This window comes from Lacerta agilis, chromosome 10 (genome assembly GCF_009819535.1).
Source record: "Lacerta agilis isolate rLacAgi1 chromosome 10, rLacAgi1.pri, whole genome shotgun sequence".
Taxonomy (NCBI): Eukaryota; Metazoa; Chordata; class Lepidosauria; order Squamata; family Lacertidae; genus Lacerta; species Lacerta agilis.
This window is the reverse complement of record NC_046321.1, coordinates 22,742,957-22,768,865: the sequence shown is the minus strand read 5'-3', so window position 1 is coordinate 22,768,865 and position 25,909 is coordinate 22,742,957. Positions and strand designations below refer to the sequence as shown.

General features: G+C 39.7%; 1 protein-coding gene across 1 annotated transcript; it reads right to left on the bottom strand.

Moving 5' to 3' along the window:
* Positions 1–1,300: 1,300 nt before the first annotated feature.
* On the bottom strand, positions 1,301–24,546 carry HCFC2 (host cell factor C2). The gene is made up of 15 exons (XM_033161429.1): positions 24,347–24,546; positions 21,648–21,796; positions 20,262–20,422; positions 18,586–18,794; positions 17,117–17,201; positions 14,587–14,690; positions 13,324–13,512; positions 12,440–12,625; positions 11,718–11,767; positions 11,032–11,149; positions 9,268–9,338; positions 7,794–7,928; positions 6,639–6,824; positions 2,800–3,085; positions 1,301–1,807 (listed from the first exon to the last, which is right to left on the bottom strand). The coding sequence occupies exons 1-15, from the start codon at positions 24,510–24,512 to the stop codon at positions 1,782–1,784; spliced, it is 2,121 nt and encodes a 706-aa protein (XP_033017320.1). The 5' UTR covers positions 24,513–24,546; the 3' UTR covers positions 1,301–1,781.
* Positions 24,547–25,909: the final 1,363 nt, after the last annotated feature.

Sequence of the window (25,909 nt, the reverse complement as noted above, 5' to 3'; positions counted from 1 at the left end):
CAGAGTCTTAAAAGGCATTGAAGTGGGTATAACAGGTCGAGCCTGAAGTGGCAGCTGAAAGCAGCCTGTCTTTGAGAAAGATGTCCACTCATCCCTCAGCTAGCCATCAGCTTAGGTGAAGATCTTTTAATTCTTGTTTGGAAAGAAGAATGCCAGGGGAACAGAGCACAAGATCTGCTGCCTCAGCGCAGAGACCAATGCTGAGCTCTTCAGAAACGTTTCCCATACGAGGGCTTTTTTTCAGCTGGAACTCACCAGAACTCAGTTCCGGCACCTCTCCAGGGGATGCCACTGCCATTATAAAAGGACAAGGGAGGCCTTCATGGTGAGTTCTGGCACCTCTTTTTCTAGAAAAATAGCACTGGTTGTCGTTCCCACCAGTAAATTTGAATACATGGGAAGAAGGAAACACATGCTTGATTTTCAAGCTGACAAACTCACTCCACTCATTCTCCACAAATTACGGAGAATCTCAGCATACCCTGCCAGACTTACGGATATTTATTTTATTTAAACACATAAAACTTTCCTATGATTTTTAATTTTCTGGTATGGGCAAGGTTGTGTCTGGTATGGTGCCTGTACGCAGGTCATGAAAGAAAGCAGTGTATTTGCAACAACCCCTGTGTTACTAAAGCGGGATAGGAAAAAAGGAGACAATTCACATTCATGTGAAAAAGCTTATATGGTAAATTTTGATTCAATCTATCAGCATTAAATATATAAAAGCAATTACTGTTATGTTTGCAAAACAAATACTTTACTTTCAGCATCTCTAATGTGATATATTTACTGCCATCTTTGAACATGTTCTGTAAGAGTTCTATGGACTCCAATTCATAAGGATGTGCAAATAACCAGTTTGGGGAAGCGTTTCTTTCAGTCCCTCCCCAAATGAACCCCCCAAACTGTATGTTAAGCTTCTCTGGGGGTTATGCTTCCAGACAGGTAATTTATTGTGGGATTCTCATGCATGCAAATTGTTGTTTTTTGCAGTGTCCACACAATGTTGTAGGCATCAAAGTGCCTGCCCATATCCCCCCTTTAAACCTTGATTTCCCCCTTTTCAAGGAAAATCCAATGAATTACAAAAATCCACTGCGAATAATCCGTTTGTGTTATCTGAATAGCCCATTTATAGTAATAATTCTCCACCTAGAAGCACTGTAGGTTTGCCTTAAAAACAGTTCAAAGGGAACTCAACACAAGCTTGTGAGTTATTCTTTCAGATGGGCTTCTCTTTGAAAATGGTTCTAGCTTTTTAAATTCCGCAAATTTTAAAATAAAATGAGCATCTACGTCTAGGAACACAGGAAGCTGCTTTATACTGAGTCTGACCATTAGTCTACCTAGCTCAATAATGTCTACACTGACTGACAGGGCTCTTCAGAGAGGAGTCTTTCCCAATTCTCTCTAGAGATGCCAAACTGCACTTGAGTCCTTTTTTATGCAACCAAATGCTCTGCCACTGAGCTACAGCCCTTCTATATCCGTTGGAAGCTAATGCAACTGGGGATCTATGCGTTGGGAGCTATTGGAAGGAAGACTCTCCAAAAATCTAGATGCATATGTAATCCTCTGAGTTATCAGCGCGGGACTCTAAAGTGACCTTACTAGATAAAGTGGTATGAAAAATGCAGCCACTACAGGTGCAGTTCTGCAAGACTGTACAACGCTGATGCTGTGAAGTTAAGACAATCTCAAATGAAGTATCTGACCGAGTTACAAAATGCCATGACAGCTAACAGCTATTTCACAACTTGCAGCACAATGTGCCATTTCTACTTTGAACTTGATGTTTTCGTTTCTGCAAAGGAAGAGGAAAAAGTTGCTTTAGATTTCCAGCATCCAGAACAGCCATGTTCAACCCAATACAGATAAACCACTTAATATCAAGAGTACTTGAACTTAAAGTCTGGATTTACTACCCTGCGAATGCCAGCTTGCAATCATAACAAACAGTGAAGCCCCATGAAAAGGAGATTTATTTTCCATCTCCTAGCCCTGTGAAAGTCTTCTAGGGGCCAAAGCGTTACATGCAATGATACACTGACACCCCACCTTTCATTTCTCTGTGTCAGGGGTACACGCCTCAAATCACTCCGTGAGGCATTTTTGTTTTTTATTGAAGGCCACAGTGCTATGTTAACTGTGGGTAAACATTTTTATACATATTTAGCCCAGTGCTTTCTTTCGAATGCAGTTACCCGCTTCCTCCTTTTCTCCCACAACCCCAGATCTTCATAAGCAATCCCCTGTTGTGGAATGCTCTTCCTAGGAAGAGGGTAAATATATCTATATCTATATATATCTATCTTAGCACCATGCATGATTGTATTATCTCTTATCATGTGTGTCCCCCCCCCATAGAGATATTTCCTCATAGAGGTGGTGTTCCAACACTCTGATCCTTTGGGCAGCTACTGGCTGCATCTCTTCCAGTGCCAAGACACCCAATTTAAGAAAGGCAACTAGAACTGTTGATAAACAGATGTTCCTACAGAGACGGGAGTTGGCTGCATAAAGTCAGAGAAGTGGCCTTTGGCCCTTCTGTTTTACACATCTGCCCAATGCTGATGCAACCCACAACCGATATTGCGCAATCCACAACAGCCTGACTATGTTGAGCTAATCATTTGGACGGTGTCTCACGATTTCCAAACATAAAATAAATGCCAGTAGCTAATTTTGACTTGACAATTATACAAATGTATTACTAAAGAACAAGTTCCCACAAACAAACAAGCTGTACATATTATAGAGAAAAGTCAGTGTGTCTGAATAAATGACCCCCTTTACCTTGGAGCCATCGAACTTGCGTGGCCGGTCCATATCCCCTTTCATTCTTGGCTGAAATCCTAAAAACTATGGCAGGTTTGGATGTGTGATCAACGTGGGCATTTGCAAGTTGGGCAGCAGTCACTGTACATGAGGTCTTAAGGCCACAATAGATTTTCATGAACATAAGCTGATGAGGATTTTCATTCAGCTGGGTGGTTCTTATAGCCAAGTAGGCAGAATATTCCAAGATATTTCCTGAAGGCGAAACTGGAGGTTCCCATGAAAGGTGAATACAATCTGCACTCTGAGGGGAAACGGGAAATTAATTTCACATTGTGCAGGTACGAGCATATAAAGTTTCATTAGTTACTTCCGGCTGGCGACGCCATAGCGGGTGGTCGGGGCTGCTTCGGCTGCGAGGCGCCCGATCCATCCCGGGGGTTAGGAGCCCCGCAACCGCAAAGCGGGGCTCCGGTTGGGGTGCGGGAAGAGCGTCCCGCACCCTGGGCTCCCCGGCTGCGCCCACGGAGGCTCCGAACCCTTCCCTTGCCCCCCCTGTAAAGGGGGAGTGGGGGTGAAGGGACAACGGAGCCGGGCTTACGGGGATATGCCCCAACCGGGATGCAAATGCGGCGACAAAGCCCGCGGTGAGCGTCTTAGTTCTACCTTTGAAGAATGGAGCCAAAGGAACCCGGTGGTCGTGAGTAATTAATTTGACCAGAAACTGAGCTTTTGGAACGATCCAGGGGGAAGGAGAAAGGCAGCCTGCCTTCTTCCCTTCGAGTTAAAGAAGCTAACCAATTTGAGTAACTGCTGCTACAGAACTGTTTCAATGTACTTAAAATTGATACATGAGACTGGCAAACTTTTTTCTTGGGAAGTAAATTAGTGGAAAATATCTCCATTTAAAGTTGCGGTATCTGCGCTCCAGTTTAGGAAAATGGCGACGAACAGAGAGGCAGGAGTAGAAATCTGATACCCACTTCCTCCCCCTCTACCAGTATGCTGGGCTTCGTCCTTGAACTGGTACTGAACTCTGGACTAACGGACGAACAGAGGCTCACTGCTTTGAAGGTGGAACTGCTGTACAGGAAAGTCAAAGTCTTGTGTGGGGGTCTGAAAGAGAACCAATTGCCCACAGAGGAGGCTTTTAAAACTTTTAACACTTTGGAAGAAAGTCTTGCCAAAGAGCTGAGAGGATGTCTGGAAAGATGGAGAGAAATGAGTGAGCTACTTCGGAGAAGAAACTCGCCTTTTGGGGGTGGCAGTCCCAAGGCGACGGTAAGATTTGTTATATCCAGTCCCCGAGGTGTGAGCTCGGGGGCCAGGGACAGAGAATTATGGTTTTTACAAGAAGAAAAGGAATGCTACAAAGAACCGGAGAAGCTGAGAGACGACGAGATGGACATCCTGGAGCTCGTGGCAAGGAGAGTTTTGGACTGTGCCTGGATCTGTGGACGCTTGGAGAGGGAAGCTACAGGGAAATTCAGTGTTGATGCCACCAGGAGAAGAATAATGGACAGAGGGGGTGTGGGGTGAAACACTAAGTAAAATTTGAAGTAGCCTGTCATGGAATTTTGAAATCGGAGGGTGAATACTGTCAACAATCTTTCTGTTTTATTTTTTGTTTGAATATGAAAGGAGATATTTTGAGTTACTATGTTATTAGCAGCAGTTTAAAGGATAGAAGAGATAGATATGATATAAATGATTGGTGAAGATTTTAATGGAAGAAGAATTATGATGAGATATTACTACGATGATGCATTGTTAGTTAAATGTTGAATATATAATTGTGTGTAACTATATAATTGAATTTGAATTTCAGGAGAAATGGTTATAAAATAGATTAAGGATATCAACTCGAAGGAGAAAGGGCAGGGGAAGTCAATGGTCAAGATATGGAAATAGAAATTTTCTTTTTAAAGAAAAGATGCAACAAGAAAACTTGACACTGTTTGTATTTGTTTTATCAGTGTATTTGTTTTGTATTTGTTTAATTGTAGGTGTGGGTGTGGGTATATGCTGTTATAAGAAAAAGGTCAATAAATTCTTATAAAAAAAAAATAAAGTTTCATTAGTTAATCAATACAGAATAAGATTTGTATTTCAGGTTTAATTTGGGAGAAGAGAGTTTTTAGGGTACCCAGCCATTTGTGCACAGGGCGGTTTCCTTTAATTTCAGGTATGTGAAATCAGGTTAAGGTTCCTCAGTAGTGAGGGGGAAACACAGAGCACATGCTTCGATTCTGAACTCAAGACCCTGGATAGGCAATTATCACTGCCCCAACCTAGGAGAATGGGCAATTAGTGTTCGTAATGCACAAAGTGCCCCATATATATTTTCCTAAGTAATTCTCTAGTAATCCTCAATGGTAGAGCTATATTATAATACAAGCTTCTTTTATTTAACCTAGTGCTCTCCAGATGTTTTATACTACAACCCCCATCAGCACTAGCCAATATGGCTAAGCTGGCTGGGGATGATAGGGAACAGTAGTCCAAAAGATCTGAAGGGCACTAAGTTTGGAAAGAATGTAATAATATATTACACAATACAGATATGGGGCTCAGGCAGAGGCGCAGCATCTTGCCTAAGGCCAACCTAGAGATGTAAAATTTCTGGAAATTTTGAAGCTTGGAAAAAACCCGGGTTTTTTCCGGGGGGAAACAGAAATTTTCGGAAAAATTGAAAAAAATGCTACATTAGCACTTCTTTTTTCTTTTCCAGATTGAAAGTCATTCTGTTACTTTAGAAACATAAAATATAACTATGGACAATTTTAATGGGCATAAAATTATCACAACTAGCATATTAAAAATATAGTGTATCCAAACAATTATTACAAACAGAATTTACTTTTAAAATAATATTTATTTGTATTTGTAACAAATGGAGCAACAATCTCCTGAACTGTTTACTAGTTTATGTGGAACAAAAAAAAACTCCACAAAACAATTTTTAAAAATCCAGAAGTAACAATTATATTTCCTCTCCACAGTATTTAAAAAAACATTCTCATAAAAAGAACTGAAGAAGGAAGTGGGACTAAGTTTCAATGAATGGGCATGAAATTTAATCAGAATCATTTTCTGAGCTGTAATTAAGTATATATTTTCAAGCCCTTTTGTTGCTCTATATTTTCTTTCAGTGCTTTGAGGCCTAGTGAAGAGGAACAGAACCAATGCATACCACAAGCATGCAAAAACAAAACTGAAACCTTTTTCTTTTCTGGTGACAACAGCACATCCTAAAGGAAGAAATGTATCTTGTTCTTGCATTGGAGAGTTCAGTTTGTAACCTAGGATTTGCTTGTCCTCACAGAAATTAGAATAATCTGATACCATACATATTTTTTTTAGAAATGATTTATAAAATATTTGAACCCCTTATCTTAAAATGCTTTATTCATCATGTTAAAATAAAACATTCCATAATCTATTTTTTATTTTTTCAATTTTTTGGAAAAAAAAAAACAAAAAAGGCTTCAGGGGAAAAACGGGGGGGAAACAGTTTTTTCTGAATTTTTCCGGGTTTTTTCGGGCCTTCACATCTATAGGCCAACCAACGAGTTAATATGCCTGACCTGAAATTTATATGAAGACTTCTTGCTTACAGCTCATGCTGTCAGCCACAATGCTAAACTGGATTAAGATTTTATGCATTCTGAGGTATAGTTCTGTGAGCCAGATTTCCTCCCCTGACTTTTACTTATTTCAATTCCAAGTCTGCTTACTTTGCTCAGTGTACCTTATATTGCCATCAATGACTTTTACCAAGAATTGTGAGGTCTAAGAGTGGCCTCTTTAGCTTTGCATGGAACAACACACAAATCCACATGACTATCATTTCTTACCTTGCTAATTTTGACAATGGAAGGTGCTCCAGGAAATCCTGGGATACAGGTCTTAAATTCGCTGACTTTACTGAATGGCCCTACGCCACAGCCATTAATTGCCGCAACCCTGAACCTGTATAAAGTGCCAGGAGCAAGATCCTGCTTCTTAAGTAAACTGTTGTTTGGAATATCTGCATTATCTACCTAGGTTTTTAAAAAAACATACAAATACATAGAAATTAAACATTAATTTGATCCATATTTCTTAAAATAATGTAAAGAAACTAGCATGCTGTTCCTTTGCAGATGGTGAACCCTGAATGCCTGCTATGTTCAGCTTCCTTGTACAAGAAGTCATTAGCAATATTAAAGATGTAAGGAGCACAGTTCAGGCAAACCTGAATGCTTTCAAAACCCATTGATGTCAATGAAGCAACTGACCCCATCCCCACCCACCATGGCCCCTCCACCTCTTTCCCCCTTTTCTTCCTAATGTAACACTAATGTCTCAACAAATGAAACTGACCTGTAGAAAATGTAACTTGAAAAAAGAGACATTGCACATACTTTTGTAAACCAAGAAATCTTTAATAAAAATATATATTTAAAAAATCATAATAATGAAGCAACTGATCATATACTTAAACCTTTCCCATTGTGATAAGTGGGATTCTAATGTGATTAACTTTGGCTGTGCTTGCAGACAAATCTTTCTAGGAGATCCTAGGAGTTGGGGATCTTAAAGTAACTCAGGGGGCAGGAGGATGGGACATGAAAACAGGTAACAATTGCAAGAATAAAACAGCAATAATGCGAAAACCACAGGGCAATAGATATGAAATAAAAAACACTGAACTGTACAAAATCTAGGCTGATAGTTTATTGAGTGTGGGACTCTAAAGTGATCCAGCTAGATAACCAATGGATATTCAGTCTGCCTATTGAATGGATATTGAAATTCCTATAAAATCAACATTTTACTCTATATTATATTGAGGTTTGCGTTTTTATTTTACATATCTTACATGCTGCTTTGTAGAGCATGGTTCCCAAAAAGCAGATTAAACAAAGACATAAATAAATGAATACTAGATACTAAGAAAAATAATTTTAAAAGTTCAAACGGGGGGGAAAGTCATGTTAGAATACGTAGGTAAAGAAATTAACAGTTACCTTGCTGGAAATTATGGCCTTTTCTTCCTGCAACAAATAGAACTGGTTCACTAGAGCACTGTTGCTTTGAAAAATGCCAACATCATACCACCTTCGTGCTTTTTTTCTTGCATTCTGCTTTGGTGGTGAAGTTTTCTGTGGTTTGGAGAACAAGTTTCATTAGAGTATGGATGGTCTGCACAACAAGAAATTGCATCTGCCCCCTTCTCTCTAGAAGTTGCTCTTCTGCTGCATGAGTTGCCTAAAGCAGGATTTCTCCAGACCTACAGGGCAAGACTTGACTCCATAATTGCCTTGTTCAGCTACAGCTTTACTGACAGCATTCCTGCACTATCATCTGCAGAAGGCAGTGTTTCTAGAAAAACACTGAAATGACCAAGTTATACAAAATATTTTTTTGAGATTTTAGAATAAAAGCATGTGTTCAGTTAAAAACACTTCTGACTTTCAATTTTGATGACTAGAAAAAAATAAACATCTGCTCTCTTCCATGGATTCTGCTGGTTGGACCAATATAAACATTTTTTAAAATCCTATTTCCTTGCATATATTTTTCAGAATTGGAGGCCATCATTTGTTAAGCTACTTCACAAACAAGAGAATGTCCTTGCTGATATTTACCACTTGTTACCAACTTCAGCTAGTTTGCCAACTACACCTGTTAGTGGACAGGGATAGCTCGGCTACAGTGATCCATGTAACCTTAAGAATGGATTACTGCAATACACTATAACTGGGGTTGCCCTTTAAGACTGGTTCAGAAACTGCAGTTCAAGGGAGCAGCATTCATTGTGTATGTAACATCTGTCTTGAACAAACTGCATTGACTACCCATCTGCTATCAAGCCAAGTTTAAGGTTCTACTGTTAGTTTATAAGTCCTAAACAACTTGGGACCATGCTACCCGAGGGAACACCATCTCCCTTGTTGAGCTACTTGCACACTGAGATCAGCAGACTGAGGCCCACTTGCTGGTACCACAATCTTTTAAATGAGGGACTTTACAGTGGTAGCACCTACCCATATGGAACAGCCTTCCTACAATATGTACCTTCTATGTTTGCAACACAGGTGAAAAACTTCCTCATTTACCCAGGTGCTCCCCCCCATATCGCAATATTGGCTGTTATTTTTGACTGCACATGCCACCACCTATTGAAGACTATATTTTACAGTAATTGCTAGAATTGGTTGTAAAATGATTTTCATATTGTTTTATTGTTTATGTTATGTTTTCATTGCCTTATAAATAATAAAATTGTTGCTGTTGCTTAACTATTTTTCATTTCAGTAGGGTTTATGCAGAAGACACTTCCAGAGGGCTGAATCAGGCATGGAGAGATGGCAGTGTGCATCCTGTTGGGCCGTATATTTAAAATCATGATGTCCAGGTGTAACAAAACTTATGTGAACAAGTACAATACGCCAGTGTGATACTGGCAATATCCTTTACTTTAAAATTTCATGTACTTACAGGCAATTGTATAGCTGAATCATTTGGACTAACAGAAGCAACTCTTGTTGGGGGAACAGCAATCTCTTTAACTAGAAAAAATGATATAAAGAATTATTATTAATTCAGGAAAAACACTTCAGCAAATAAAGCTTTCAGCAGCTATTGTTCAAATGTATTTCAAAAAGAAAGGTTCAATCCTGTTTTGTGTAATGCACACATAGCTTAATGCTGACTTTCAATTTAGGAAGCCATAAAACTACACTGTATCAATAGAAAATACAGTGGTACCTCAGTTTACGAACTTAAGCTGTTCCGGAAGTCCGTTCTTAAACCGAAACCATTCTTAAACCGAGGCACGCTTTCCCTAATGAGGCTTCCCGCTGCCAGTGGCCTTCCACTGTCCAGATTCCGTTCTTAGACTGAGGTAAAGTTCTCAAACCGGGACACTACTTCCAGTTTTGCTTAGTTCGTAAACCGAATTGTTCGTAAACAGGACTGTTCTTAAATGGAGGTACCACCGTATATATAATTATACAGAGAGTATATAACTATGCAGAATGGAAGCAACAGGTATGATGGTTTGGAATTAATATATATTACTGAGTGCATGGCTGCCTCACTCTGTCTAACAGTAAGACAATCCCTGGCAGGCCTTGCACATGGGCCCAATGATACATATCACAGTTTATCTCCTTTTTAAAAATGCTGGTTTTTTAAATTACACCAAGAAGAACTTGCAGTACAGCTCTGGCAGGAGTTCTCAGGAGAAAAGATGCTGTTCAGGAACAGACAAGATAAGCAAGCTCTACTGAATACCATGTCAAATACATTTACTCCAGCCAGATTTTAATAACTCAGTTCCTATCAATATCACTGACATTTTCTCATATTATCTAGGAAAAGTATTCAGCGATAAACAGAAACTTTTGTTTTTGAACCTGCTTCCCATGTGTGGAAATGTCTCTTATTACCTGAACTGACAGGCTATTTTACTTCTCATAGCTATGGAAAGCCCAACTGCATCCTCCAAAAGAGCATTTGCCCTTGTATAAGGACTATTTTCACTCAACTCAACTTTATTTCACTTTCATTTATTAAACTGAGCATGTGTTCTTGTCCTGCTTATATCATCAAGTGCATCTCACAGTATTGGCCGGAATATAAGCTGCACTTCCCCCCCAAATTTTGACTGTGAAAAGTTAAAGTGCAGCTTATATTCACGACCTTATGGTATGCAGCCAGGAGCACAGGGCAAACAGCGCCAGGAGCGCAGTGAAGCTGCGCCTGCCCTGTGCGTAGTCCCCCCCCCCCCAAGGCTGGGAAGGTAGAGAGCAGGGAAGGGGAAAGGCTGCTGGCAACGCAGCACGGTTCTTCCCCCCCCCCCCCCAGTATGCAGGCAGGAACAGTGAAGAAGGGAGAAGCTTATATTTGGGGATTTTTTTGTTTTTTCTTTGCTCCCCCTCCAATTTTAAAGGTGAAGCTTATATTCCAGTGCAGCTTATATTTGGACCAATATGGTATGTTTCCATGTATACTGAAAGGTAGTACAAAAGCAGCTCTAAGTGAGCGCAACTGAGACAGTGGCCCCAGGCATGGAGCTTCTGGGACGTCACAGCAGGTACCACCACTATTATATCCAATGGAAGGCAAGAGGCGGGAAGGCAGATTTTGGTGTCGCACAGGGTGCCACTGAAATTTGAGACACCAAGGTGCATCACTGGGTGGCATATAAATGAAATAAATAAATAATAAAATATAAGCTGCCCCATAGGTTCTTCTTACCTAAAGTGCTAGCAGGTAAACTTAAAGAGGTGCTGGACTCTTTGGAAGTGGAATGGTTTTTCTCTGCATTTTCAGGTTCTGGGACCTTTACTTTAGTTTCTGAAATTGAAATTTGCACCTACACATGGAAGAATAGTAACAGCAATTATTTGATAATAATTATATTTCACCAGGCTCTCACAGCATAGCCCTCAATTCTGAGGGTGCCCTTCAATACTATGTATCTCACCCACTGAATCTAAGACACAATCAAAAGTATTCCTTGGACAGAAAGAGCAACTTTGGCAGAATTCTCAATTTATGCATCTCTGCTGCACACTTCAATTAGTCTGTCTCACACGCTGGAAGCAGCAGTGTGCAGGGAGAGCTCTACCAAATATTCTGTTTCTCCCCACACTAGAATGTCAGCTCTTTGATTTGTGTAGTAATGAATCAGTGCATTGAGTCAATGTTGCCTCCATTTCAGCCCCTGCACAAGTTAAATGAGATGTGCCTAGCAGGCACCCAAGAAGGGACAGGGAACCTTTTCCAGCTCAAGGGACACATTCCCTTCTGGGTAACCTTTGGGGGTGCCACATGCCAGTGGCAAACAGTAGGCTAGTTTCTATACACACACACATCCATTGTCCATCCAGGCAAGCAAAAGTAATTATTCTTATTTATAGCCTTCACAAATAAATACTTACGTTGTTTGGGACTTTATTGAGCGTTTGGCTGTGAAGATCCAGCTTGATTCCTGAAGGAAGGATGATACTCATTAATTTTAGGCTTTGCTGGAGAGAAGAGCCATCTTTCATGTAAATGTAAGCATGACCAACAGCAGAATCTTACAAAAGCTTTTAGGTGCTCTGAGGGCTGTTATTCCATTTCAGTTATCACACAAATGCTGTTTCAGTCTTCATCAATGTCAGAAAGACAATAATTTTCTCTACGATCAAAACCTCCATTTCTCTTAACAACATATTCGAAAGTGAAACATAATGTAAGTCAGGAGTCGTCAGCTCAGTGCCTAAACGATATTGTATTATTTTCCCCCACCCTTGATTTTTTCCCCCTTTGGAAGGATTGCTGCACAGTGCAGACTCTTCCTTCACATTTATAAGGTATAAGGAGCAATAAGAATCAGCATTCTCTACTTGCTCCCATACCTGACTGAAACTATGGAAGTAACAGAATCAGTCAGATTCCTGCTCTACTGACATGAAATGACACAAGGCAAGGCAAGGGTGACATGGTGATCAGCTACTCCATCTTCTCCACAGAGTGCATTTGGGGATATAGCAGGGGGAAATGACTTTACTTGCACATTGCTTCAAAAATTAACACAATTCATGCCTTTGAAAGAATAGCCTTGCAGCTAGATTGCACCTATTATTTATAAACAATTTTTTAAAATGGAGTATCTTACCTTGCACACTTGGTGATGGTGCTTCGGGTGCCATGTTAATAGGTATTTCAGCTGTAACAGGTGTTGGCATCTCCAAATTTAATTGAAGAAGATAACCTTCAACAGTAGGAACTTCATCCCATTTAACTTGGAATGAATTAGTAGTAGCTCTGATCAGCTGTACTTGTGATGGTGCTGGTGGTTTCTCTTAAAGGAGAATAATGAGCTCCAGTTACCATTAGGATGCAGTGTTTTAGGAAAGGCTATGATTTCTCAACAAAATATTTATCTATGATACCAAAAAGCCTATGTTCCAACAGGTTGTTAAGCAAAGCCAAGAAATATAATGCTGCAACTGTTTCTATCTGTAACCCCAACCATAACCATCTTTTTGTCAATAAAACACACTGTTAAGATTGCATGTGTCTCATTAAAACTGGTAGGACAGAACAAACTGAAGAAATCCAGGGATATTAGGATTTTAGCCACATCATGGCTTTGTCTATCAGGCTACAGACATTTCTTTCTTAGGGCTGTGTCCTCCCTTTGGGAAGTATATGCACAAATGAAAATTGCAGAACAAATGTGGCACAGGTTCCTTACCCAAGTAATAGGCAACTAACCACCTATCAAACACTCCAGTCCACAGACAGCCACCAAGTTGCCTACAACTTACTTGTGTGAGAAAAGAAACCTTTGGTCACAGCCAGCCTTACAGAATCTGGGTTGGAGAATTGATAATGTTATGTTTAAATCAACCCTAAATGTGGACGTCCAGAATAAGGATGATCCTTACAAATTTCAGTTGCCCAATAACAGTTTTTGAAAGTTCTGAAAAACCAAATGCATGTAACGCTCAAACAAGCTAAAACAAACCAACTGAGAAGCATTAAGCAGGTACTCACCAGTATCTAGATACCAAAGATCCTTGCAGCAAACCTGATTGTTCCAAGCTTTTCTGTATCCATCTCTGCCACTCCATATATACAAGCGAGTGCCAACTATGACAGCACAGTGGCCAGCCCTTGGGCCTGGCAACAGGTTATTTTTGTCTTCCTGGCAATCTCCTATCAGACCTATCCATTCTGTAGTATCTAGTAAATAAAACAATCAAAATCAGTGTCCAAAGATAGGATTTTTAAAAAAATCTTACATTAGTGTATTTTACTGATGCACAGCAAGTAAAATTAGCCATCTATAAAACGGATATGAGCAGATATAAAAATTCAAAGACAAATCTCTGCACATAACAGATTTTTTTAGAATATGCAAATCAGTCAATTTCTTTTCTGTAAATTCTGATTCTTAGCTTGTCAGCCTTAGATCAAGGAGTCCATTTGGCTGATTTTTGTTTGTATCAATTGGATAGAGACTGGGATGTTGAAGAAATGTTGTGCTCCTGGCTGGTTGTATATAACAAAACCAAGTAGGCTATCATTTATTATAAAGAAATAGACTGAAGTGCAATCATTGGTCTAAAACTGATTCCAACTTCAAATATTTTGCTTCTCCCTGTTGAAACCTGAACATTTACTTGACTGCCAGAGGAGACAGAGGATATGGCAGAAGCCCCACTATGCATGGTGCCACAAGATACACTGGCAAATGGAACTGTTCTACTAGCAAAGCTATACCCATGAAACTGCTGAAACACGGTGGTGTTGTGAAGGAGCAGCACAAGCCATATCCTATATCCATCAATCAACAGCCACATTCCTGGCAAAGGCACAAACACCAACCATGGCACAAGGAATTTCACTGCCATTGATGTTGAGTGTGTTCCCAATGTTCCCTTCATGTAAGGACAGCATTGTTACACCCCAATTGAAGACCACTGGTGAAGTTTACAAGGATGCTGGAATGGCTTGTCATTTTTACTCCACACTTGTATGTTTTGGTTTTGCATTTCCCCCCTGCCCCTTTTTGGCTCAGCATGTGCAGCAGAGAGAAATCTTTTTTGAAGTCAAGGGCAGCATTTCTTCAAGGACTATTGAAGGCTAGGAAAAAATTATCCTCAAAGGCCATATAAGCGGCCAGCGCTCAACTGGCCAGGACCACCACTTTCCCTCTCTCCCTCTGCCCATGTAGCAGCAGTGTATCCCACCCCCAGAATATTTGGTATAGAGGACTGCTCTGTAAATTAACAACAAATGCAAAGGTATACTAACCTAAGTTTAGGTAAGAAAATGAGCCAGTACATTTCCATTCTCCATCTTGAGAAGACACATTATCATCTGTGCTCTGTGGAACCCATCCACCAAAAATGTACATTCTGCGAATATAAGGGTGTTGTGGGAAGAGACAAGCTAATTTATTTTCTAAAGCTTTTTTATTTCCTTCTCTCTATTAAGAACATAAGAAGGGCCTGCTTGATGAGGAAAGTGGTCCACCTAGGCCAGCATCCTGTTCTCTCAGTGGCCAACCAGATGGCTATGGGAAGCCCTCAGGCAGAACCCAAACACAAGAGCATTCTGCTCTCTTGCAGTTTCCAATAACCAGTATTCAGAAACACACTCCCTCCAACCACTATATTAATTTCTCAGACAACTTTTGAAATAAAAAACTATGTTTCCTTTGCATTTACTAATTAGAACTTGACTCCCCTGCCACCACCTTCCCCTATGCCACATATAATTAAAAAGCTATAGTTAACATACTGCTATCAAAATTATCTGTGTTCTTACAAAACACAATCTGAAAACTGTCTCAGGAACAGCATGTAGCTACAGACAATCATTTATCACATGGTTGACCATTTCAGGGTACATGTAATGAGTTTTGGAAACTGAAAATTTATAGCTGGCAACCACATGGAAAGCCAATCCTGTTTAACGATTGGAAATAATGTACTGCAATGAAAAGGTATGGTAAAATTTCTCTCAGCAGATACACTGTCTTCCCACATGTTTATATCGCAAGAAGCAACCACAAGTAAAGAGCTGTTTGTAGCTATCTATTATCAAGCACTGGAATGTTTCACCAAATACATTCCAACATAATAAAACCATTAAGCACCTTTAACCAATCTGTTGGGTTATCTGTTGCAAAATGGAGTGGGGGATATAGGATTAGTAAGTAAAGTAAAAGGACCCCTGGACTGTTAACTCCAGTCAAAGGTGACTATGGGGTGCAGCACTCATCTCGCTTTTCAGGCCGAGGGAGCTGGCATTTGTCCACAGACAGCTTTCCAGGTCATGTGGCCAGCACGATTAAAACTGCTTCTGGTGCAACAGAGCACCGTGGTGAGTGCCAAAGAGCATGGAAACGCCTTTTACCTTCCTGCCACAGCGGTATCTACTTGCACAGGTGTGCTTTTGAACTGCTAGGTTGGCAGAAGCTGGGACAGAGAAACAGGAGCTCATATAACATAACAAAATGCAGGGATTCTGTGAATGGCATGAGAGCAACTGTAGCAATACTGAAATGAAGGGGATGTAGAACTAATCAATCGCTTGCATAGAAACATACAAATGAGAGAGAGAGAGAGTGAGTGTTATATGAAGATGCTCAATTCTGTCCATCAAAGGAGACATAAGCATAAGCGTTTCACAGTTTACTTATGCTAGATTTTCATTAAGCTAGGAAGATTTATTCACAGTAGTAGAAAACCTCCTATGGCCTTCCAGATGTTGCTAAGTTCCAACTCCCATCAACCTCAGCCAGCATGGCTAATCATAGGAGGGATCACAGGAGTTAGGAGTCCTGTCCAACATCTGGGAGACCAGGTTTTCAAACTTTGGTTTAGAGACAAAAGTCCCTGTCTTGCTCTAAACAGAAGCCCTAGGAAGATATAAAATCCAACATATAGTAAGTGATGGTGGTAGGAAAGTCAGAATCCTGCCCTTTCTGTTATTGGATTGCTCTGATGTTTACATTTTGAATGTCATGCATACATAAGTGGCATTCTGATCATATGGTTCAATCGGTTTGAGGCCTACACATGATAGGGTGGGCCTACATTCCTAAGAAGCTATAATATGGGACATCCAATGTGTGAATATTTGGGGGATGGAGTCAGATGGGTACAACGGAGGAAGGTGGATCAACTGGCACAACCCCAATCTCCCATGGTGCATTGGATCAAATATCTAAATACGGCTGTGGCTGTGTTAAAATTGCATTAATAGCCCCTGAAACAACCAAACATATCAAGTTCTTATCTACAACAGGCCTTATTTTCTACAGATCTCAAACTTTTATTTCAGCTTATAAACAGCAACTTCCAGAAATGTCATTTATTAGCATTAATGTTTTAAGATTTTTTTTCTAGTGACATTGTGATTCATCACAGAATTCCTTTCTAATGCAGTCACTTATACTATGCTCAATTCAAGGCAAGTCTTCTCTGTTAAGCTACAATACTGCAGCTCTCACTATTAATAGAAGGGATTGCCTTTTCCCACCCCCACCCCCCAAAGGATGTCACAGGCTCTCGTTAACTTCAGGTAATTTAATGCAGAGAGATAAATGTTCCCAAATAAAACAGTGAAAAGTTTCCAAGCATTCACAAAAATGCAAGCAATATGTTTCAATTTCCACAGTTAAGTCTTTCAGCCTGTAGCAGAGCTTTTCAAAAGGCTAACACTGTTTGCACTTCACAGAGATGAACACAGGCAGGATCCCTAAATACAAACACTACAGTAACAGTCTCCTACTAGGTGTACCTTTCTATAGGTGAGCTTTTAACAACAGACATACTTGTTTCCTATTACATTGGCTGTATGGAGACTACGGGGAAGTGGCAGTGTCCCTTTAATTTCTGGTTTCGACCAAGTCATTGTTTCTATTAAGAAAAACGGAGGGGAGACAGAGAAAAAGAATATTTTTTATTTATTTCATAAAATGTATACACCTCAAAACACTTTACAAAGAGAATCAAACAATAAAATTATTAGTAAAAACATTTAAAAACAACTATTTAATTTTTTTAAAAAAACAGAATAAAGTAACAACAGATAAAAACATACATCAACATTCTATATGTCTAGGTAGGCTTATCTAAACAAAAATGTTATTAGCAGTTATTAGTAGTTATTACCAAAAAGAATATAGTAGGATTTACTTCCTTGAATATTTATGAACTATACCCAACAAACTATCATGCATTTCATCTTTTAGATTTCAGGAAACACTGTATAAGAGCTAAGCATAAACAGTTTTGCATAAATGCAGTTTTGAGAAAGATTAGAGAAGCCTTTTGATATATATGAATGCAGGTACTAGGGGTTATATATAAAATGTGTGACTTGTAGATATACCAAATAAAGTATTTGTACCTACTTGATAAAATTACATTTTAAATTAAGAAATTTCCTCTCAATTAATTTCAGGTGTTACAGAAATCTGTAATCTCCCACAGACTTTCCAGGACTGGTGCTCACTTGCTCCCAAGTAATTTTAATGGAGAGTGACAGCAAAACAAACAAAATATTGTTAATTTTGTACTGCCTCATCACCTCTCAAAAAGGATCTTCAGGAACAGGCTCTATTGACTTTCATAGACCTCCTGCTCATGTAAATGTTTCCAAGATATGAGGACCACACTTGGGATGATATGTCTGTGCTGTCCAGATTCTGCCTACAATTCTGGAGTAATGAACCTTGTTCCAAGGACCGTTTTTGCAAGGACAGCAATAGTTTTTAGACAAAGATTTACAAACCCCATCAAAACGTCAATTAAAACTATTTTGTTTTTAATTATACAGGCTCGTGAACAAGGATTTTAAAATGCACTGCATGGACTCTCCATTACCAGATAATATGAATATTTTATCACATTCTTGACAAACAAATGCAGCTTCTGTTGCTGCAGTGTGTCAGAAAATACTACAAATTGCGCTAAAAACGGCCTTTTTCACACCTTTTATAAGTTCTTGCCTAAAATATTCAGTTTCAATGTAGTCAATTGCTGTTTTTTTGAGGGGGGGGGTATCACACATATGCACTCGACAAAGACCCAGCTACAGGTCCTTGTTCAGAATATACATAATAGCAAACTTGGATGTGTTGCTGTGTACTGAACAACCCTAAGGCAAAGTCAAGGCAGTCACAGTTCCACAGCTGCCTCCCAACACTGCAATTAAAGTTGCAAACTCTTCGCAAAAAAATCAGTTTTCAGCATGTAAAAATACAACAAAACTTCACACTTGTAACTTCACTGTACTCACCTATGTCAAGCTCCCAAAGGTCATTAAGTCGACAGCCAGACATCCCTCCAAAAATAAACATCTTTGGGTTTCCCGAGTCTTTTCTACAGTATATAACAGCTGTGTGGGATTCTCGGGGTGAAGGTAGCATTCCTTTGGTCACTGGAATGCTCCAGCCCATGACACCTGAACCATGTTGTAGCTCCAGTTCATAGAAATCATTTAAGTATCTAGATACATTAAAAAGAAACAAACAAAAGGGTCACTGACCTCTTTATGGAACTACTGCAAGGAAACTATAGCCTATCAATACAGTTTTACAACATTGCCCACTTACAAAACTGCATGTGTTTTTGCAGAGCTAGCTAAATTTGAGAAAGAACAAAAGACACACATTACTTTGGAATTCTCTTTTCCTGTAGACTTGCCAAAGCTAGTCTGTGGGTTGCATCCAACTCTGTATAGATTCACTAAAAGTAATGGCATTACTAGTCATCACTAATGTAAGACCATTGATTTCAGTGGACCGACACAGAATGTGATTTAAGGCTATCTACCCTCCTGAAGTATTATTCTTATTTAAGTTGCCTTAAATAAGTCTAACCAATCAGGATGGTTTAATTTAAATCACTAGTCAGTAGGATGTGATTTCAATCTTTTTTCTTTTTTTAACATAAAGACTCATTCTTGCTGGTATAATCTTAATATTAACAACCATATGAAGGTTTCATTTTTGGAATAATAAATTTTCAGAGTAGTTTTTACAGTTCTATCAAAAATTAATGATTTGGTTATACTACTATAGACAGGTTATATACATAGACAGATAATAATGAAACTATGGTGAGGTTCAATAAGTTAACTATTTATATTTGGACAACTTTTCTGCTAAACTAAAACAATAACATTATAGCATATGTATTCATGTTTGTTAACTGATGTAGCTAAACATTTAAAAAAAACTTAGACTGAGTCTTGGCACACATGAAAAACTCAAAACAAATCCTTATTTCCTGATGAATAGCCTTTGGACTATAATGTAACTTAAATAGAAGACTATATTTAGAAAGATTTTTCCTCCAAAAGCATTTTATTTTAAAAATCCAATTTAAATTAAAAAAAACTCTGATTTATATATATATTAAAAATCCAATTTTATTTATTTATTTATTTAAAAAAATCATTGATTTTTATCCACCCAATAACCAACTAACTTCCAAACTGAAGTACATACAAAGATGCTACAACTTAGAACTACTAAAGAGAAACTACTGGTAATACTTCTTGAGATTTTACTGATTACAGTTTGAAGAGTTTCTGTAGCATCAAAGCTTTTATTTGATTAATGCAACCTTCCAAACTCACTATCACACATTCTTTTTTAAATAAAACTTCTCAGTAACAAAGTTTCAACATAAAAAGTTATTAATACTAACTGACAAATTAGCATTCTTTGTTTTTTTTATTTTTAAATGGCAAATGTACATTAATAATCCAAAGTCCTAGAAGTTAGGGTGATCAATAACTGGTTGCTAATCTTCCTCTTCAATGCACAGACTCCCCTTTTAACATCCTTCAGGTATGCTATATTCTAATCACTATTGCCATAGAACTATTTCCCTCCTTTTAAACTGTTCACATATTAGAAGTCCCAAACAATGAATTCCAAACATTCCGTTCCAGTTTCATCAGCGTACCTGGGAATGTTATTGTTCGTGTCTTCACTTTCATTTGCCAACCCACCAAATAAGTAACACTTGTTGCCATATAGAGAAAAGCTATGGCCAAGGCGAGGGCAAGGTGGCAAGCCTGCTGATGGGTGCTGAGGTCTCATTTTTTTCCACAGCCATCGACTTGCCTTGAAAACAGAACAGGAGCATGTTAACCTACAACTGCTCACAAGTCACACTTAGTGGCTCAGAGGTCAAAAAAATGCTCGTGGAAAGGGACTGTCAATCCCCCTCCACATGGAGTCTCCTGAGCCTCCTGAAAAGGCTCTCAAGCAGATCAGGTTGTACAGAATTCTTTAGTTAAAGAGACATGGAGACAAAATTCCTTTCCAACTTAAAACTTTCTTATCAGGTTGTGTTATCTTTAACAGAGGAATCTTCATATTTTGATATTCTAGTTCACGCATTAACTAAGTAAAATATGTATACAAATTCATGACAGAATAACCTCCAGTTAATGCATTTTATCAATTTCTCCTGATCTACATAAGCAAATGGAGAGGCCTGCTCCCTTTTCCAGTGATATAAGATTTTGCTTATTTTATCGTCAACAGAATTGTGAACGGGGGCATTTTCAGTGGTGGTGTCCAGCTTATGGATCTTCCCTAGAGGTGCTTGCCTAACAGCAACTTTACAATGTCTTCTGGACAAGACAAACATAATTTTTGTTTACCAGACATACGGTGGGGGTTAAAATCCATGAAAATCACTTACTGTTTCATGGTTTTATTTTTGTTATGATTACTTATTGCTATAAAAATGTTTTAAATAATTAACAGTGTAATCCTTTACATTTCTACTTAGAGGTAAGTCCCATTGAGTTGAATGAGACTTACTCCAAGGTAAATGGGTGCAGGATAAACACTTGGCAATGGCTGATTCACATGAAGTGCCAGATTGAGACTTGCTATTGGGAGCACCATATAGTGTGTACCAGTTGTCAAGAACATGTTTTTAAGCACTATGTGTCCATTTTTAGCATAGGCAAAACAGGTACCTGCTAAAAGCATAAGATATGTGAAGTGCAATCCTATACTTCACTGGAAGTAAGTCTGAGCAAACATTTATAGGATTACGCTATAAATTACCCTATAATTCTCCTGAGACTCAGCTATACAGCTGCAAATAAAACGTTTTAAGTGTGTTTTAAGTGCAATATACAAAGTGACACTAGATGGCGATGGTGAGCCTTACAGAAAATTCAATGTGCTGTATTTTAAAAAATGCTTTTTCTAAAAAGCATTTTCAGAACTGTTTTTATATGTGTGCAGATTCCACCTTGGTATTAGTTAAATGTAACAGGTTGCATTTGTTTTTTCTCAACTAGAGAAGTGATCTTAGGCAACACCATACCTGTAATTCATATAGGTCATTACTATATCTTCCATATTCAACCATTCCTCCAAATACTAGTATTCTGGTACCATCACAAACAAAACCATGGGCTGCACAGCCTGGTGGGATATCTCCTCTAACAGCAGGAAGAAACCATTGGTTTGTAGCTAGATCAAAACACACAGAAAATAACATTTTTGTAAACAGAGTATATAGCTTGAGGTATGAAGCTTGGTACAGTACTTTTATTCTGAACAAGAAACCAAAAGGTAGATTTAAATATTAAATATCACAATGAAGAAACTTCACTGTTTAACAAAGGGAACTGATGCTACATTACTTAACACTTTAACTGGGTGTTTTAGATTCTGTATTTTCAAATAAAAGTTTAACTCTTCCTTGTCTAGAAAGTCTAAATGATAGCATAACTGAATATTCCTTACTTTCCACCTAGGGGAAAAAAGATAATTCAGAAAGCGGAAGATCTATAAGACTTAAAGTAAGAATACCAATCAGTAAGATGTATTTTCTCACCTAAGTCAGCTACCTTGGGCCAAACACATACAGGCTGATAAACAAATCACAAAAAGGTTTGTAGTCAGATAAAGAGGGTTAGGAGAAGTCTTAACAACACCTCATTATCCTCATGTTATCTCCTCCTTGTACGGTATTTCTGCTTTGAACACTATTTTGAGTATCAGGAGAAGTGGGAAACACTCAGTTACATTAAATAAATTAACTGAAAAACATCCTATTCCTTCCCATCTGATTCCACTTTCCTTTTCCTAAATATTCATACTTTTCATATACAGGCCAATTATCTTCACCACAAGGAATAAAAGATGCCACTGCTCATTTGCAGATGTTAGCTCACAGCAGATTTTAAATGTCACATTATCTCATTCCAAATATGAATACAAACAAAACAAACTTAACTCAAATCCTGTATCCTCACTTGTGCCTGAGCACTTTTTTGATAGACAGACAACTCCAAACCTTTCACTTTTTAATACACTCAACTCTATCAAAATTCCCTTTCTGCTCTCTCAGCACAAGCATCCACTTCATATCCAGCCAATACATACCCCAACCAGACAGCTTGACCATCACAACCCACACTTTGTGTAGCTTTATCCACCTGTTCAATGGCCTAGAACTAAGGAGACATCCAGAAAGCTTGGTACCCCATTCCTCAGTTTTAAAAACACCACCACAGCATAACTTTCCAAACCTTATATATATGCACACCATCCCCACAGGGTGCACAAACTTCATCTTCACATCAGACTCCACATAACAATCTTCTAACGCAGCCTCAAATACACACACATACCCCTTTCAGATACAATCATCCAACCTTCTACTGTCACACTTTGCCACATCCATGTTGTTTTATAATGCCTTGCTGTACATTTATATACTATTTTTATTTGTCCCCTCCCCCCACAAACCTGGTCAGTTTGTGTTGAAAAGGCAGCTTGTCTGCCCAACAGAAATACTACACAGCCCTTTGGCGATGAAAGTGGAGTGTTTTGCAGAACTCCCACACTTTTGAAAGCAAGCTTAGCAATGAACGCTAACAGATTAGAAAATATTTGGCAGGGCTCCATCATGCTTTTTTATATTATTCCACTTCTCAACACTGTATTCAGCCATATATTATTCTCTTTGCACCTACCTCACTCAATCCTTTCTCATCTGCAGCCTTACAAAAACCCTTTCTCTCACACACCTTTGGTAGACCCAAACACAGTTCATTGTTGTTATTTTCAATACAGTACAGTACTATTATACACCACTAAACCTTCCCACTCCGATGAACTGACATTTGATCAGCACTGCCCCGACAGCACACTAAGCTACAGGACAGAAATAACTCCATCCCGGGTAGTAAGACGGTATATTAAAAGGGCAAAGCTGGCACAGAAGGAAAAGTTAAAAAGAACGCCCTCGCTTCCCTTTGTCAGCAACTCCCATATTAACAAATGTCCTTCCACCTAACACAACACACGCAAGTCAGGTAAAGTCATTGAAACATTATACCCAGCCTCTCTCTTCATCCATCTTCCTTTCTCTTCATCCAGCCCCGGCGACACTTTCCCAAAGCTGAAAAACTCCAGCTCCTGCTGCATCCAAGCGGGCGAACAAAGGATGCCTCACATTTATTTTGATTTCTACCCCGCCCTCCCAACGGCCGACCAGCGCTCCCCCAACGGCCTCTCAAACTGAACATGCAAGAGACGAAACAAAACAGGATAACAGCCAGGGTTGCCCCGGATCAAGCCGCCTCAGTCTTGCTCCTTTTCCTTCTAGAGACCACCCGCGAGGATGCCCTTGAGCGCGGCGGGGCTGCCTCTTCCCTTCGGCAAATACCACCGGGGGGGGGGTGCTAGACGGCAGGCACCGGCACCTGGGCCAGGAAGATGTCGCCCTTGCCGCCGCCGTCCTGGTGTTGGCGGCTTAAGCTTTAGGGGCGGCAGGGAAGGCTTGTTGGGGCGAGAGGTTCTCTGCCCCGCCGCGCTCTCCTCTGGGGTAACTCCTCTCCTACAAGACACACGAGCCTTTTTTGGGGCGACGGCCGCCCTCACGACGCCGAGGCGAAAGCGACGCCAGGTGCCTCGCGAGTCCGGATACCTGAAACAACCACTCACCCGCCTGCCTGCTTTTCCCTCAGTGTCTCTCTCTATCACTCCCCCCGCTTCCCGCACACCCCCTACCGGTGTTGTACACGTGCAGCTCGTCGGCGATGCCTTCGTTGCCTCCGCCGAAGATGATGACCAGCTCTCGGATGGCCACGGCGCGGTGCCCGTGCCGGGATCGGGGCACTGGCCCCGTGAAGGAAGAAACCCGCCTCCAGTTGAGGGCAGCGGCGCCCGCCGCCATCTTGTCCCCCCGCTACCCACAATGCGCCGCGGCAAGGTCCGAAGCGGCCGCTGGGGACGAGGAGTTAGCGGAGGGGAAAAAAAGGCGGGAGCGGCGAGGGAGGCCCGCTCGAGGAAATAAATACTGTAACCATGATTGAGGATGAGGAGGATTCAGTGTTAATACGAGAGGGTGATATTATGACTGATATAGTATTGCAACAGCAGCAATATGTATCGGTTTTGTTAACACGGGCGTTTTTTTGGTCTCTCTCGGTTAGAACCGCATTTAATTAATGCTAATATATCGCGTTAAGAGTAGGCTACGTTGGTATGTTTAATAATTTAATGTTCTGCTTTAAATGTAAACTCTTATGAAACTGCAGGTTATTCCGTGAACCATTTCCATTCCTTTATATGAAAAGTTTGTTATCTTGATTGCTTAATTCAGTTAAACAAGCAAATTAAATGAACTTGGATATGCAATCGATATTAAAAAATAAATTTAAGGAACCACAGAAAGGAAGTCAGACTTTGAAATGTTAAATTGATTGTAAAACTAATGAAATGTATAACTTGAAATGTATAAATAAACACTTTTAAACAAGAGTATGTTAGCATGAAGGAAAACAATTTATAACTATAATGCTTATTTTCATTCGTGTTATCACTGTTATAAATTTATTGTTGATAATCATCACTTATTTGTGCACAGTTTTATCTGTTGCAATTCTCACCAAGAGGACTTCTCATTTCTCCCTTTAGGGTTGTCACCTTTCTTTGGGGGGCACGATACCCCAACCTCAAGGCCCTTACTCGTTTAATTACCTCTCCCCCTCAAGGGGACCAATGTGATTTAAAAAAACTTTTAAAAGCTCTTAACCCATGCTTTTGAAATGAGGTAAAACTAATGTGCTAAAGCTCATTCTCAGTATCTGCTGCCACTGTCAGCGCCCAACTGGAATATTTGTCTTGGGTGTTTTTTATGGTTTTACAGTGATCCTGTTTTTAACTGCTGCTATTTCATCTGTGTTGTAGGCCAGCCTGGATGCTTTATGAGCAGAAGAGGGGTCATAAATAAATAGTCATGGAGAACCGTTGAAAATGCCCCTGAGCAAGTGCAGAGTGCAATTTTCCTTATCACACAAGGAGCTGTGGGAAATGGTGTTTCCAGATAGAGTACGTATGTCTTTTTATCTAGGAATTAAAGATTGAAGAAAATGTGGCCTTGTTTGTCTGCAAATAAGATGTGCTCTCTAGAATCTGATAACTTGTCCTCAGTGCCTGCTTGCCTAGGGCAACAGCTGCCTCACATGTGCTGCACTGACAGAAAGGGCAATCCATCAGATGAACTGGCAGGAAGTACCGGTAATACAATGGAGAAAGAGATACTTGGGACTTTGCTCTGGATTGCCTGCA

What these genes read in the sequence shown, in the direction of transcription:
- HCFC2 (XM_033161429.1), bottom strand. Translation starts at nt 24,512, where the DNA reads ATGGCGGCGGGCGCCGCTGCCCTCAACTGGAGGCGGGTTTCTTCCTTC. An exon ending in ACCATCACCAAGTGTGCAAG is followed by an intron (nt 11,768 to 12,439) that starts GTAAGATACTCC and finishes TCCTTCCTTCAG; the next exon opens with GAATCAAGCTGGATCTTCAC. An exon ending in GCAAGTTCGATGGCTCCAAG is followed by an intron (nt 1,808 to 2,799) that starts GTAAAGGGGGTC and finishes CTTCCTTTGCAG; the next exon opens with AAACGAAAACATCAAGTTCA.